General features: G+C 43.5%; 1 protein-coding gene across 1 annotated transcript in view; it reads right to left on the reverse strand.

The window, feature by feature from the left end:
• Positions 1 to 15,617, reverse strand: part of PTDSS2 (phosphatidylserine synthase 2) — a 189,400-nt gene that overhangs the window by 125,490 nt on the left and 48,293 nt on the right. The window contains exon 2 of the mRNA XM_073604556.1: positions 13,832 to 13,933. Coding sequence (XP_073460657.1) covers positions 13,832 to 13,933 — 102 coding nt within the window. The remainder of the gene's footprint in view (positions 1 to 13,831; positions 13,934 to 15,617) is intronic.

Here is a 15,617-nt window from a genome sequence, read left to right on the forward strand (position 1 = left end):
CGCCGAAGGAAGAGCAGGTGAAGATGGAAGCACCTAAAGCAGTGATAGCATGCCAACGGAGAGCTTCGTTTTCAGGCAAGTCTATAATAATGGGCTAGTATGCGGTGCTTTAAATCTTCAACTCCTAGTGTCTAATTCAGGTAATGAGCTATTCTCTCGTTAGATGCTCCTAGGGCAGTGTTGAATGATAGTATTTCTAGAAAGTACTGAAAAGACTCCTTCGTCTACCCAGGTATAACTATTCACCCATATATATCTAAGTATATCTCCCTTAATATCCTCCCCCTTATTACTAAACTTAAAAGCAAATTGGCAAGTGGGTGTAAGCTACCGCTGACAGTTGTAGTACGTGTCAATCTTTTCAAAATTATATAGGCTCCTCTATTATATGTACTATATAATGTCCCCCTTTGGATTCCATTACATGTGTTTAAAAAAAAAAAGTTATTTTACGTGCCCTCATTTGGGAAAAGAAAAACGTGGGCCAAGAAACAAACTGGAAGTTGGTTGGAGGTCTAGCAGTCCCTAACCCATATCTTTACTTTTTGGCTTTGCATTACAACACTTAACAGGTTGGAAAACAGCTGATCAGGACCCGAACAAAGCCATTTTAACTACAGTTTTCCCTAATGTCCAGCTAATAGTCTTGAAGCTGGTAAATCTAGTATGTCAGACAGACATACACACGGGCAGAATGTCTGCCTTTTTTTTTTTTTTTTTTTAGAACCGGCAAATTTCTACCGACATTCTGCCCATGTGTACGGGGCTTTACTTAGGGCAGCCCTCAAAATTTCCACTTGGCTGCTCCCATTTTGGCGAGTGGAAAATGATTGAGGGAGAGTGGGGGGCTGCCTCGGAGGGGGGCGAGCACCACCGGCAGGCAGGGTTGATCGGGAGCCGTTCTCCCAGGGGAAGAGGAGAGAGGAGAGCCAGCCGGATCATCACAGAGCGGGGAATTGCCCAGTGTTCCCGGCGCTTGTCGTCACACACAGTCCCGTCTCCTGGCCCGGGTACTTTGATAGACAGAACACCGGTCCAATGCCGGGACGTGTTCTGCCTATCAAAGTACTTGGGCCAGGAGGCGTGACTATGCGTGATGGTGAACACTGGGCAATTCAAATGAAAGCTGTTACAGCAACGTTCCCTGCTCTGTGATTATACAACTGGCTCTCCTCTCTGTTCCCCTGCACTGGTGAAGCGGCATTGATGGGCACAGGTGAAGCGGTATTGTATGTTGGGATGATTGAATGAGGGGCAATATACCGCTTGTGTTTATCTTGCTTTTATCTGCTTGCTGTTTTTAGCACGTAAGCTTATTGCTCAAAAATGGATTTCTCCAAACCCTCCCTCCACGACGAGTGGAAATAGTAAATGCTTCCCTCTTAAGGTAGAAGCTAGTGTAACAACACAGGGGTTGCCCTACTAAAAATTCTTTAAAATCTGGGTTGCCTGGCTGGCAAATCCCAGCTTAGCCCCTACATAAAATTGATCTTGGATAGGTTATAGGGTTGATTCCTATTTACAGATGGGGGGGCCATACACTAACCGTTATTATACTGGTTTGGTCCCATTTCTCTCAGGAGCATTGATCCTTGGACTGCTGTGTCACAAGAGTTTTTTTTTCCAGAACCCTTATCTTAAACACATGTAACACCTATGATGATGGTTGATGTTCTTGATGCCTTACTACCAGCCAGTCATAGAAGTGCCACATCCGCTATACATAATCAAGTCTTACTGCATGTATCGTATGTGACTTTCTTCAGGGGCACTCCCTTTAGATTGTAATGCTTTATCTATAATATGAAATGTGATTGTGTTTTGAACGCCTGCTCTTTTTCTATTGTGATAGTATTTTTTTTATTTTTTTATAAGCCTACTGGTTGGGCTTTACTGTTTTGTATTTTTTAGGTTTTCAACGAATCTTTATCAAAAAGTACAATTCATCCTTACAAGTTTGATATCACTTGGCAGGCCAGGAAAATAATCATTCTACAGTTGACAATGTATTGTCAACAGATGCAATAATCCACAGTTCTTACAAGGCAAGTAAACCCTGCATATTCCCTTGAGTAAAATGGTCAGAGGAAAAAAAATACACTTTCTGCATCCTCCTAGCTCAGTTCCTGCACGGCCACTTTTTTTGAATGATGTCCAGCATCATTCAACCTCTTCCTGTGAATCTGGGCCATCATGGAAAACCACCTGGAGCTCAAGATCACAACGCAACTTGGATTCAGTGTGGTGCTGTATAGAATGAAGGTCGCAACTTTGCGACAAGTGAGTGCCGTAATATGCAACATGAAGCTTGCCAACAGCTGGTCATATGAATGCAAGACACTCATTATTAAAGCATGCATGCTTTCAAATACTAAACCTCGGTTAACACTATAACCCACATGTGAATCACACAGGAACTGCACCATATTTCCTGTGCAATTCACATGCGATTCAGTGTGGTGCAATTTGAGCCCATTCATTTTAAAAACTGGCTCAAAATTGCACTGCATCACACCAAAGAAGAGCAGGCACCATTTTTGGAGCCGCACCACAACCGGATCACATGGTCGTTTTGTATCATGTGATTCGGTGCAGGCAAACCACAGTGGAGGACAGAGGTTGTGAGAGGCAGGGATTAGGTAGAGGGGTCTGGTAATCACTGAGAAAGCTCATATGCTAGGTGGGCGAAACAAGTCGGTGTGACACCCACACACGGTCTCATTTGCACCATGAGGATGACCATCCCTTGCTACCTAATCGTTCATCCGTTTTTTTGATGAACCATCAGAGCAGTGCCACATGCAAGCCTTTGAGTGACACCTATTGAGCACCAACGTACCCTAACCGGCAGAGACATCACTCAAGTGAGCCCTGACAAGCCCTTGACCCAGGCATCCAGCTGTACCGGTGGCTGTGAGCACCCTCTGTGAGGACAGATTTTTTTGGCTTGAGTGTCTCCCATAGTCAGTGGAAATTTACTGCATGTGGCTACTCATCACAATCATTAACTGGACTGTGTCTGTAACCTATATGGTAGTTGACACGGGTGTGTCATTTTCATGCTGGCTCCACACAAATGTTTATGCATGCTTGGGTACAATTCAGGCTGTAGATATTTTCCACTACTAGACTGCATATAGACTTAATGCTGATCACCACCAGCCTGCTGCTCTGACCGATACTATTGTCTCCACTCAGTGCCCTTGGCGGTTTTGTATATTAAACAATTTGAGCTGTGAGCATTGGATGAGTAAACAAGCACTTTCGGTATTGGTGGATCCACCACGGCCCACATATGAGACATGTTGCCCATGTTCTGACACCATCAGAGGTCTAGTGGGAAACCATTTTATTTTAAGTTCCAACTGTATTATTTCTGTGTCCATTATGGGTGACATAATGAACCTGGATGTTACCCACTGATTTGTATGGCCGTGCTCGGGCTAATGCAATTACAAGGTATTTTCACAGAATCTAATTTCTGACCTCCAGCATTAATCATTGCATGTTAATACAGCTGGTCTGTTAACTCATTGGTCTGAGTGTGGGTGTGGATGAGACTCCGGGTGTGTTTTAATGGCCCCATTGTCAGTTTTAATTCTTGTTGTGTCACCAACCTTTTTGCACATGATTTTAGTATATTGATTGTTAAAGATATTTGAGGAGAGATCGCGGTTTGTCCGCAGTATAGAATAGTGGGTTTTCCCAACTTATTTTACTGTCGATTATCTAATTTGTTCTAGGGGGCACCACCTATACATTTAAAGGTGTGCCGATACGCCTCTACGGCTAGCCCTACATATACTGGATCTGCCACACTACACAGGTTTTTAACCGCTAAGCCACCGCCCACCGTCATATGACGGCTGGACGAGGCTTCTATTGTTCTGGGAGGACGTCATATGACGTCCTCGCCTTCCGAGCCACTAGGGGGCGCGCGCGCGCCGCCGGCGGCGCGCGCGAGTGCCCGCTGCGTCGCTCGGGACCCGGTGCGCGTGCCCGGCGGCCGCGATGTCCGCCGGGCACCCGCGATTGCCGGGTAACAGAGCAGGAGCGTGGATCTGTGCATGTAAACACAGATCCACGTCCTGTCAGAGAGGAGAGGAGACCGATGGCGTGTCCCTTGTACATAGGGACAGCGATCGGTCACCTCCCCCAGTCAGTCCCCTCCCCCCACAGTTAGAATCACCTCCTTAGGTAATACATTAACCCCTCGAGCGCCCCCTAGTGTTAACCCCTTCCCTGCCAGTCACATTTACACAGTAATCAATGCAATTTTATAGCATTGATCGCTGTATAAATGTGAATGGTCCCAAAAATGTGTCAAAAGTGTCCGATATGTCCGCCGCAATATCGCAGTCACAATAAAAATTGCAGATCGCCGCCATTACTAGTAAAAAATAAATAAATAATAAAAACGCTATAAATCTATCCCCTATTTTGTAGACGCTATAACTTTTGCGCAAACCAATCAATATACGCTTAGCGCAATTTTTTTTTACCAAAAATATGTAGAAGAATACGTATCGGCCTAAACTGAGGAAAAAATTTGTTAAAAAAAAAAAAAAAATTGGATATTTATTATAGCAAAAAGTAAAAAATATTGTGTTTTTTCAAAATTGTCCCTCTTCTTTTGTTTATAGCGCAATAAATAAAAACCACAGAGGTGATCAAATACCACCAAAAGAAAGCTCTATTTGTGGGGAAAAAATGATAAAAATTTCATTAGGGTACAGTGTAACATGACCGCGCAATTGTCATTCAAAGTGCGACAGCGCTGAAAACTGAAAAATGGCTTGGGCAGGAAGGGGGTGAAAGTGCCCTGTATTGAGGTGGTTAAAGTAACTTATTAGGCAGCTCCAGGGGTCTCTTCCGACTTCTCCCCTCTCTTCGGCCCTTCTCCCGCTCTCCAGTTCTTCTGCCGGGCTCCTCCGCTATCTTCTGCTCTTTTGCTAGCGGTGGCCCGGTCTTCTCCGTCGTCTTCTTCCCTCTTCTCTTCTTCCGATGTTGACACGGCGCTCTCTCCTGCTGTAATGCCGTATATGCAATGCGCAACGACTTATAGAGGCATGGAGCGTGGCCACCGGGTGATGTCACCCGGTGACCCCGCCCCTTATGACGTCACAGTCCCATCATGTCACGGAACTGTGACATCATAAAGGGGCGGGGTCACCAGATGACATCACCATGCCCCATACCTATATAAGTCGTTGCGCACAGCGTATATGGCATTACAGTGGGAGAGAGCGTCGTGTCAACATCGGAAGAAGAGAAGAGGGAAGAAGACGACGGAGAAGACCGGGCCACCGCTAGCAAAAGAGCAGAAGATAGCGGGGGAACCAGACACCGGGAGAAGAGGCCGGAGAGAGCGGAGAAGTCGGAAGAAGACCCCCGGAGTTGCCTAATAAATTACTGTGTAGTGTGTTTTTTTTTAATTGACACTTTTTTCCCCCAGCTGAATGGGTAGAGGTACAATGTACCCCATACTCATTCACATAGGGTGGGGGGCCAGGATCTGGGGGCCCCCTTATTAAAGGGAGCTCCCGGATTCCGATAAGCCTCCCACCCGCAGACCCCGACAACCAACGGCCAGGGTTGTCGGAAAGAGGCCCTTGTCCTCATCAACATGGGGACAAGGTGCTTTGGGGTGGGGTGACTGCAAGGCCCACCCCCCATGTTGAGGGCATGTGGCCTGGTACGGTTCAGGAGGGGGGGGGGCGCTTGCTAGTCTCCACCCACTTTCCTGGCCAGCCGGTCTGCGTGCTCAGGTGAGGGTCTGGTATGGATTTTGGGGGGACCCCCTCGCCGTTTTTTCAGTATGGGGGTTCACCTTAAAATCCATACCAGACCTAAGGGCCTGGTATGCTCTTGGAGGGGAACCCATGTCGTTTATTTAAAATTTGGCGTGGAGTTCCCCCTCATGATTAATACCAAACACATGTCAGTATTGCTTGTCGCACATTGGGTAAGGAAAAAACACAATTTTTCCTTTCCCGATGAGCGAGCTAGCTCAGCGCTGGCATATCGCGGACACTCTTCCTGGGTAAATTATTTTCTTTTTCCTGTAAAGTTGCCTCACTATGAACGGGAATCCGACTTGAAGGTGACTTCCATTGAAATCAATGGGTACAAGTCGCCTAGAAGTCGGACTGAAGTAGTACAGGAACCTTTCCTGAAGTCGGAGCAGCTGCAGTAGTGTGCATTAAGACGGATCCATTCACTTACATTGATTTTTTTGATGTAACGTGACTTGAGGCGACTTGGAGTTGTATCCAAAGTTGCCCCTGTGTGAATGGGCTCTCTGAGGGCTCATGCAAACTGCAGCTTAAAAAAAAAAAAAAAAAAAAAAGCTGCTTTTACAGGCATTTGAGCTTTTATTTCAACTTGAAGAAGCTTGTGCTTTTTTGTGCACGTTTTTAGTGAGCTTCTTCAAAAGCTCCTTTGAGCATAAGCTTTTTTTGTTTTCACAAACCTGCCTAGATAGTATTTTCTTAACCATTGTATAAACAAAAAGCTGGAAAAAATGTTTTTGAGCTTCTTTGCGCTTTTTTTTAAATGCCTTTGAGCTTTTTGGGGCACTAGCTCCTCTCAAAAACGCTAGTTTGGTGGGGGGGTTTTCTGCCTGTAGGAGCATATGCCTGAAAAAACCACAGTGTGCATGGACACATTGGTTAACATGGAGGGGCATTTCTAGGCAGAAAAAAATAAGAGCTCAAAAGCCTGTAGGAGCAGCTTCTTTGAGCTCATTTGAGCTGCAGTGTGCATGAGCCCTTACACAATCTGTAGAGTGCAAGTAAACATACAGTGTTGATCAAACAGCTGTTTAGAGATTACAAAATAGTAGGAAATGCAGGTAAGAGGTCAACCTGATTTTTCATTTGTTGCCATTATCCTCCAAGTTTGGAAAAAAAAAAGTTAAATATCTATTTTGACACACACATTTTGCTACATGAAAAGAAAAATGTGGCAGTTATTCATTTTCCCAAGACAGACTTAACCAACTCACTCTTGCTGCATATGGGAAAAAAAAAATATATAAAATCAGTTCCGAAGTATAAAGGAAGCTTGAACACAAGAACTAAGTGCAGCAGGACAGGAAGGGCTGATAGAGGACAACCACTTGTAAACTTCCCTGTGTTCTTATAAAACAAGGAGCAAACAGGAAATCTAGGACTGAACTTGTGATTTAGGAACACAAAATGTCACGTGTGGTTAAAAACTGATCTGGTTATTAATAATTCTTTTATCTGGATGTCTTTATCCTTGCCAAGATGGAAATGTCTGTTCTTAAAGACATCAAAGCTGGCTGAGCAGACACTGACAAATTCAGGAACCAATCCAGGAGCAAGAAGGCCATTTTTAAAGCCCAACTGAACCCTCTTAATTACTGTAATGCAGTCAGGCTGCATATACAGTAATAAATCTGATCTGCAGCAAAGGTAAAGAAAACATTCCAGCTCTCCTAGTTGCTAGCTTTTTTTCATATTTTATATGCAGCCTCGTTTCATTGCTGTGATACAATGAAGCAGACCTTCACTAACATTGAGCCCTGGTTCACGTTGCAGCGATTTGACATGTCAAAACGCATTCCAAATCGGCGGCTATTGCCAACAATGGCACCGTTCGAATCGGTGCAACGCAGATTTCTGTACTACTTTTGGCGACTTTGGGTGCGATTTCAATAGACATCTGTACAGACACCCACACAAATGTCTCTGAAATCGCCCCTGAAGTTGGGAATGAAATCATGTGAATTCAGCAGAACAGGTCATTTAAAAAAATGTCAGCACTGTCACACTTTGAATGACAATTACAAAGTCATGTAACACTGTACCTAAATACATTTTTTTATCATTTTTTGAGACAGATGGAACTTTCTTTTGGTGGTAAAAAAAAAACACTGGGTTTTATTTATTTTTTGCTATATAAATGAAAAAAATATAAAAAGTTTTTTTTTAAAAAGTTGGTTATAAAATTTTGCAAAAAAATTTTTTTTTTGAAGTACAGTAATGCAATTGTATTCACAATTTTTTGGAAAATGAAGAAATTACATAAAAAAAAAAAAATCCCACAAAAGGGGTAATTTTAACAATTTATTTCCTGCACACAGCACAGGCATACTTAGAACTACACCCCAAAATTCATTCAATGCCTGCAGAGTATGGGGACCACGTGTGAGACTTTCACAGTCCCAAAATCCGAGGAGCACCTTTGGTCTTTCAAGGAGCATAAAATTACATCTAAATTTCTTGACTACTTTGAAAATTAAGGGGAAAAAAAAAAAACTTTCCCCTTTGCCCTTAGGGTCGGACATAGATTTTTTTTGGGGGTGGGGGGGCGGGGTTTATCCGTGTCAAAATTAAAAGAAAAAAAAATTGGGGGGCACTGGGTCGCCCCCAATACACATATTGAGCATGCAAAATCCTTATCTGAGCAGCCTGGCAGGGTGGGGTGGCCCCCCCGAACCACACCAGGCCACATGCTCACCACATGCGGGGGGGCTCTGGGTACCAGCATGCACCAATCGATTATGCCACAAGGGGGCGGTGCCTACTTATTTAATTATTGCTTCGTTCTTTAAGAAATCAGGAGCCAAGAAGGGGTGGGGGGGATTCTTGCCCCCCCCCCCATGCTGCACAACACCCCTGATGTTGCTAGCTGATGACATTGGTTAAGGATGTGACAGTCACCCGCTCCTCAACAACCACGCTTGTTTACTGGTTAAGGATTCCGGGGCAGCTGCTGGTTCCTCAACCACTTTAGCTCCGTAAGGATTTGCCCCCTTAATGACCAGGCCATTTTTTGCGATACGGCACTGCATCGGTTTAACTGACAATTGCACGGTCGTGTGACCCTGTACCCAAACAAAATTGACGTTTCCCCCACCCCCACAAATAGAGCTTTCTTTTGGTGGTATTTGATCCTCTGCGGTTTTTAATTTTTGCTATTACCATATAAAAACTAAAATGTATTCATCAGTTTAGGCTGATATATATTCATATATATCATATTTTTGGTAAAAAAAAAAATAAAAAAAAAAATAAAAAAATCAATAGGTGTATATTGATTGGTTGATGGAAACGTTATCGTGTCTACAAACTATGGGATAGATTTAGGGACGTTTATTTTTTATTGTTTTTACTTGTAATGGCGGCGATCTGCGTTTAGCGAAACTGCAACATTGCAGCAGACAAATCTGACCCAAAAATAACACTTTTTGGGGACCAGTGACATTACATAGATCAGTGCTATAAAAATGCACTGATCAATGTAAAAATTACACTGGCAGGGAAGGGGTTAACACTAGGGGGCGATCAAGGGGTTAAGTGTTTCCTCAGCGTGTTCTAACTGTAGGGGTGATGGGCTGCCAGGGACATGACAAATCGCTGGGAACAGTAGATCTCGGTCATATCACCTGTTAGAACGGGGATTCACCTTGTTTACAAAGGCAGACCCCCATTCTGCCTCTGTACTAGGCGATCGCGAGTCCACTCGACCCATGGGCACGCTCCCGCAACTGTGCCTGCTGACGTACATCTACAGCGATTCGTGCAAGAGAGCCAACCTGCCGCTGTATAACAACGGCGGGTGGTCGGCAAGCAGTTAAGCATCGCATGTCTGGAGCATTCATTTGCTGCATGCAATTTTTTTTTCTCCTTTTTGTGAATTGACTTTCACTCCTGTTTTATGCAGTATTTACAGAGCATTTTTGCTTTATGCAGTAAATTCCCCCCAGGGATGCCATGTTTACTGACCAGGAAATACAGGAGGCTAAAGAAAGGAACAAGAGGAGTTCCAGATATGCAGTTGTCCATAGGAGATGGCTGGGACTGGTGCCTTCCTGGAACAATCAGTAGTCAGACATGCAGATGAGTCAGTTCACGCGCAGGCAGAGCATGGTCGGCATACAAAGGATCAGTCCAGGCAATAAGCAGAAACATGGACAAACTGGCAAATTGGGAACACGTATTCTAGTTACACCGGTCTGGTGACACTGGCCGGTTGGGCTGCTGTTTTGACACCCCTCAATCGCTACCCCCTTCAGCTGCAGAGGCAACAGTTGGGGGTGTAACCCCTGCCGTGGCTGCAATGCTTTGCAGTTGTCGAAAAAATTACACCCCCCTATAAGCCAATCGATGGCCCATTCAAGTGAATAGGGTTGCTTTTTGGAAAAGGGGATAAAACAGGTGGTGAGGAGGCGATACACTGCCTGTCAAAGGCTCTCTGAAGAGCCATCCAAACAAGTCCTTAAAAGTTGCACAATGACTAATGTGGCAGTGATCAGGGACACAAAGTGAGGTATTAGAGCCTGTCAGGTTTTTATCGATTTGTACCTGTTGGGAAGATTCAACTTCTCCTGGTGAACACGGTGTTCAGTACAGAAAGTGATAGGAAATCTAAAGTTTTTGAGTTGGCACCAGACCACCTTCAGTTTTGCATACACTTTAAAGCAGATCTTCTCCCAGGATGTAACAAAGGAAGTAAAGCCACCATGCAAAAGATTGTGAAAAGACATTTTTACTCTCTTCCTTGCACTTTTCTTTCCAATAATTTTTTCACTTTTCTTCCCTCCAGCACACTTCTTGTGACGGCCATTTTAAGAAAGGACAGAGGATTCAATCTCCTCTGTTTTTATCCATCCCCTCGTGCCCATGTGACTCTAGATATAATCTGAGTAATAAGGGAAAAATGCCTCATTGGTTGAAATCTTGCAATGTGCACACATATGTTCCAGGAAGGTACTGGGTGAGGCGTCCTTCCCAAGAAGGCATCTGTGAGGCTCTGGCTACAATCACCAGTGCCTCTAATGACCCGGAAGTGTAATGTAGTTAAATGTAACAACCAAAAGCCTATTTTCCCCCACCATAGAAAATATAGCGATTATGAGCACTTACCCATCCACCTCCATTCTGCTGTGAATAGCTCTTTATAGGAGAGAATTTATTTAGCGAAATGGAAAGCAAAATGATTTTATATGATAGAGGAAAATATATATTTTGTGTGTGTGTGTCAAAACATAACCTGTATAAAAATATATAATCATATAACGTTCACCCAAAGCCACTCGTGTTTTCCTTTAATACAGAAGTGCTTTAATTAATAAGAAAAAATCCATGGATTTTAAAAATTGTACAGTAATTGATGAAAGAATCCATTCAGTAAAAATCCTCAGTAAAGGCAACAGAAAAGCTGCATACTATAAACAATGCACAATAATGCAAATGTATAGGAAACGTCTGCCCTACTTAAAGTCTTCGTTTCATGTGCTAGCACTGTTAGGTAAAGCAGGATACAAAGTAATTGCCTAATTACCCTGACAGGTTACACAAAGGTAATCCCTGAGCTCTATGCTAAATAATATCCTACAACGGTTAATACCCTCGAGACACCTTTCCCCTAGCTCCCAGAGACAACGGAGCTTGAACAGTCAAGGTAGATGAAATGATCTATACTTGGTATGTCGAAGACTGGTTATGTGAATTACTGAAACCTACAACCATTCTGTCTTCACATAAAGAATTTGCAGAACCTGCGACTAAAACTGCTACATAAAATAAAGCATAAACTTCCCAATTGGCTTAGTAACTGCAGATGGAATTACAATTAAAGGGTTGTAAAAGCATTGTTCAAAATCACCGCCAGCCCCTCTGCTAGGATAACATGCAGTATACAGCGTACGCCGTTTTTATAAATTCTTCTTCTAAATACCTTATTTCTTCTCGCTGATCAGCGGTCAAGTGACCGCCCGTCCCTCTCTTCCTCCGATGTACTACAGAGGGAGGGGCCAAGATCTCACTAATCTGCCTGGCAGTCACGTGACATCCCTTTGTAGTACATACATTGGGGGAAGAGGGTGACGGGCGGTCACGTGACCGTTGATCAGAGAGGAGAAATAGGGAATTTAGAAGAATTTTAAAAAACAGCATACACTGTATACTATATGTTATCCTAGCAGAGGGGCTGGCAGTGATTGTGAGCATTATTTTTTATACTGCTTAGAACGGTACTAGGGGAGGGGCGGCTCACACACAGAGCTGACAGGGGAAGGAGAGCAGAGGGAAGAGCTGTGATGACGGAGACATGTAAACGGACCAGTGTCAGGGCTCAGTAGCCATGATAAACCGTGGTCAGTTTACAGGGGGGGGGGGGGGTAACAAATGCTTTAGGTGCTGAAGCAGGCATTCTTTGGAAGGGAGGGCATGTCCTACTTTAAAGCCCAATTGGAGTCAAAATAAATACAAAAACCAGCACGAGGGACATAACTTACAATCAGTAGGGTCCCTTGTGCTGATGCCTCGTTAGCCAAGATCCCCCTCCATTGATGCCCCTCCATCAAACCCAGAAAACTCCTCTCAAAAATGCAAACCAAAAGGGTTTTTCTTTTAGCGTTGAGCTGCTTCAAAGGCAAAACTTCTGTAGAAGCAGTGTTTTTTAAGTCAGTGCGCATGGACGCCAATAATAAATAGGGTATTCTGCTTCTGTCTAAGTCATTCTATGGATCTGTGATTTCTGCACTTCTCTGCTACTTTGTGAATATTGCTGCACCCAGTCATCAGACGGGCATTACTAATAATAAACTAAGCCCTGCTCCTCTGCTAAGATGTCCACCTCCACATAGAGACACACTGTGCAACAAGGCACTGTAAGGCCCCTTTCACACGATTGGCCCGCTCAGATCCGCCTGAGATCTGAGCAGGCCACCCATTGTCTTCTATGGGCAGGCAGATGTCATCGGAGATGTGTCCGCTGACACCCACCTGCCATCCGATCAGATCCACTCAAAATAGACCGATGGCGATACGTTCACCATCGGTCCAGCGGATCAAATGAAAATGGACAGGCTGTACGTTTTCATCCGATCTCCCCATAGAGAACAGCACGGATCTGACAGGTCCCTCCCTGCAGAGTGAGCGGACACAGACTTGTCATCCGCCTGCTCAGCGGGGATCAATGGAGCGATGCCCCGCTGAGCTAGTGGAGTCCGTCCAGCGGATCCGCCGCGTGTGAAAGGGGCCTAAGTCAGCAATGGTGAAAAGATCAGCTGCAAGGAGAGAACATGCATGACTGGTCATTAGTGCATTTGATTGCTTTTGGGCACAGCTTCCATAAAACAGGTCTTCTTTAGAGGAGCAATTAAACAATTTAAAACTTCACTATCTGGAAGACTGGTGGTTCTACGATTCATTAGGTATACTTTTCACATTACCACTGCTCAGATGCCAGATAGAAGAAAGGGCTAACTATTTAATATATATATATATATATATATATATATATATATATATATATATATATATATATATATATATATATATATATATATATATAATGTGTGTTTATTTTAAATCTGGAACAGTTACGTGATCCAGCAGCTTTAGCTTCCCTGTGTCAGAGGGCAGCTGCTGCAGGGGAGATGAGGGAGTGAGGACAACAGCTAGGCAATGAACTCATGGGTGATGTCATGGAACTGGGAATTCTCAACTGATGTTGAGCACTGCTTACACAGGGGAGTTGGAGCTGCTGAATGAAGAAACTTCACCAGATTAAATTAAAAAAAAAAAAATGTACATTTTTTTTTTTTAATACAGGATAGGTGTGCATCTCTGTGTGTGGGGGCGTTTTTAAGGATAAATAGAATTCGTCTTTACTACCACTTTAGGTTCAACAAAAAAGATCTCAAATGGGCAGATTGTAGAAAATGGATTTGCACAAAACTGTACTTGGCCTTTTCTTCAAGCGCAGCAAAAACTTTGCACACAATCTACAGAGTCCCAAACACCAACTATAAGAATTATTTTGTAGAAGGAAAAACGGTAAATAAATTGTATACCTTTTTGTATTATAGGCTGTGTCTTGGGGAGTTTCTTCAAGTAATGTGACATATACCAAAGAGCATGTCAGGATGAATAGCACTGTTAATGTGTGAGCTCTCCTAAAAAAAACAAAAAGGCACAAAAAGTGGTCGTATTATAAAAATGCGACAAAAACAGTTGATAGAATATGTCTACTATTTCATAACATTTTAGCAGTTAACATACATTATATTGTCAAAAGTATTGGGACACCTGCCATTAAAATATATATATATACATACACACATATATACACACGAACTTTAATGGCATCCCAATCTTAGTCCGTAGGGTTCAATATTGTGTTGCCCACCCTTTGCAGCTATAACAGCTTCAACTCCTCTGGGAAGGCTGTCCACAAGGTTTAGGAGGGTGTCTATGGGAATGTTTGACCATTCTTCCAGAAGCGCATTTGTGAGGCAAGGCACTAATGTTGGACGAGAAGGCCTGGCTCGCAGTCTCCGCTCTAATTCATCCCAAAGGTGTTCTATAGGGGTAGAGGTCAGGACACTGTGCAGGCTAGTCAAGTTCCTCCACCCCAAACTCGCTCATCCATGTCTTTGTAAACCTTGCTTTTTGCACTGGTGTGCAGTCATGTTGGAACAGGAAAGGGCCATCCCCAAACTGTTCCCACAAAGTTAGGAGCATTAAATTGTCCAAAATGTCTTGGTATGCTGATGCCTTAAGCGTTCTCTTTACTGGAACTAAGGGGCCAGGTCCTACCCCTGAAACAACCAAACACCGTAATGCCCCTTCCACCAAATGATTTGGATCAGTGCACAAAGCAAGGTCTATAAAGACATGGGTGAGTAAGTTTGGGGTGGAAGAACTTGACTGGCCTGCACAGAGTCCTGACCTCAACCCGAAAGAACACCTTTGGGATGAATTAAAGTGGAGACTGCGAGCCAGGCCTTCTCGTGCAAAACATTAGTGCCCTACCTCACAAAAATGCGCTTCTGGAAGAATGGTCAAACATTCACACAGACACACCCCTAAACCTTGTGGACCGCCTTCCCAGAAGAGTTGAAGCTGTTTTAGCTGCAAAGGGTGGGCAACTCAATATTGAACTCTACGGACTAAGACGCCATTAAAGTTCATGTGCCCCAATACTTTTAACATTATAGTGTATATAGAAGATATACAAAGATTAAACTTAATAAATGTAAGCTATACATTTTTAATAATGACTGTCCTAACCACAAGTCAATGCTCCACCCAAAAGGTACATTATGCCTTAGTCTAGGCTCCACCCATGAGGTGCATTATCCCACACATTAGAGAGGACAAGACAAGCCTTCAGACTGTAGAGTTTAATCAGATATCATCAGAGCATGAAAAAACCTTGGCAGACTTTTGCACACACAGTAAATATCTGTTATACATGCTTGCCCAATGCAGCCAAGGCCCTCAGGAAATTGGGATGGGCAAGTGCACTCTCTTAACTTAAGGAGCTCCAGGCACCATGGAACGGGACACCAAAAAAAAAAAAAAAAATGTATAAGCCAACTTTATTTTATTAGCAGCACTCTATAGGTAATCCCTACAGGCCAACTTTACAAGGTAAAAGAAATACCATTATCACTGCCAAATCCTGGTGACTTCAGGTAGACTTTTCTAACATGCGTGGTTATGCAAAGACCTCATGTTACATACTCCCTTGCAAAGCTGGTTACCATCTATTCCACAAATACAATTCCTATCAAATGTGAACCCGTGCCCTATACAATATAAATGAAAACCCCAATTATCCATTCTAAAGGAACA

The sequence above is a fragment of the Aquarana catesbeiana genome, linkage group LG11 (assembly GCF_042186555.1).
Source record: "Aquarana catesbeiana isolate 2022-GZ linkage group LG11, ASM4218655v1, whole genome shotgun sequence".
Lineage (NCBI taxonomy): Eukaryota > Metazoa > Chordata > Amphibia > Anura > Ranidae > Aquarana > Aquarana catesbeiana.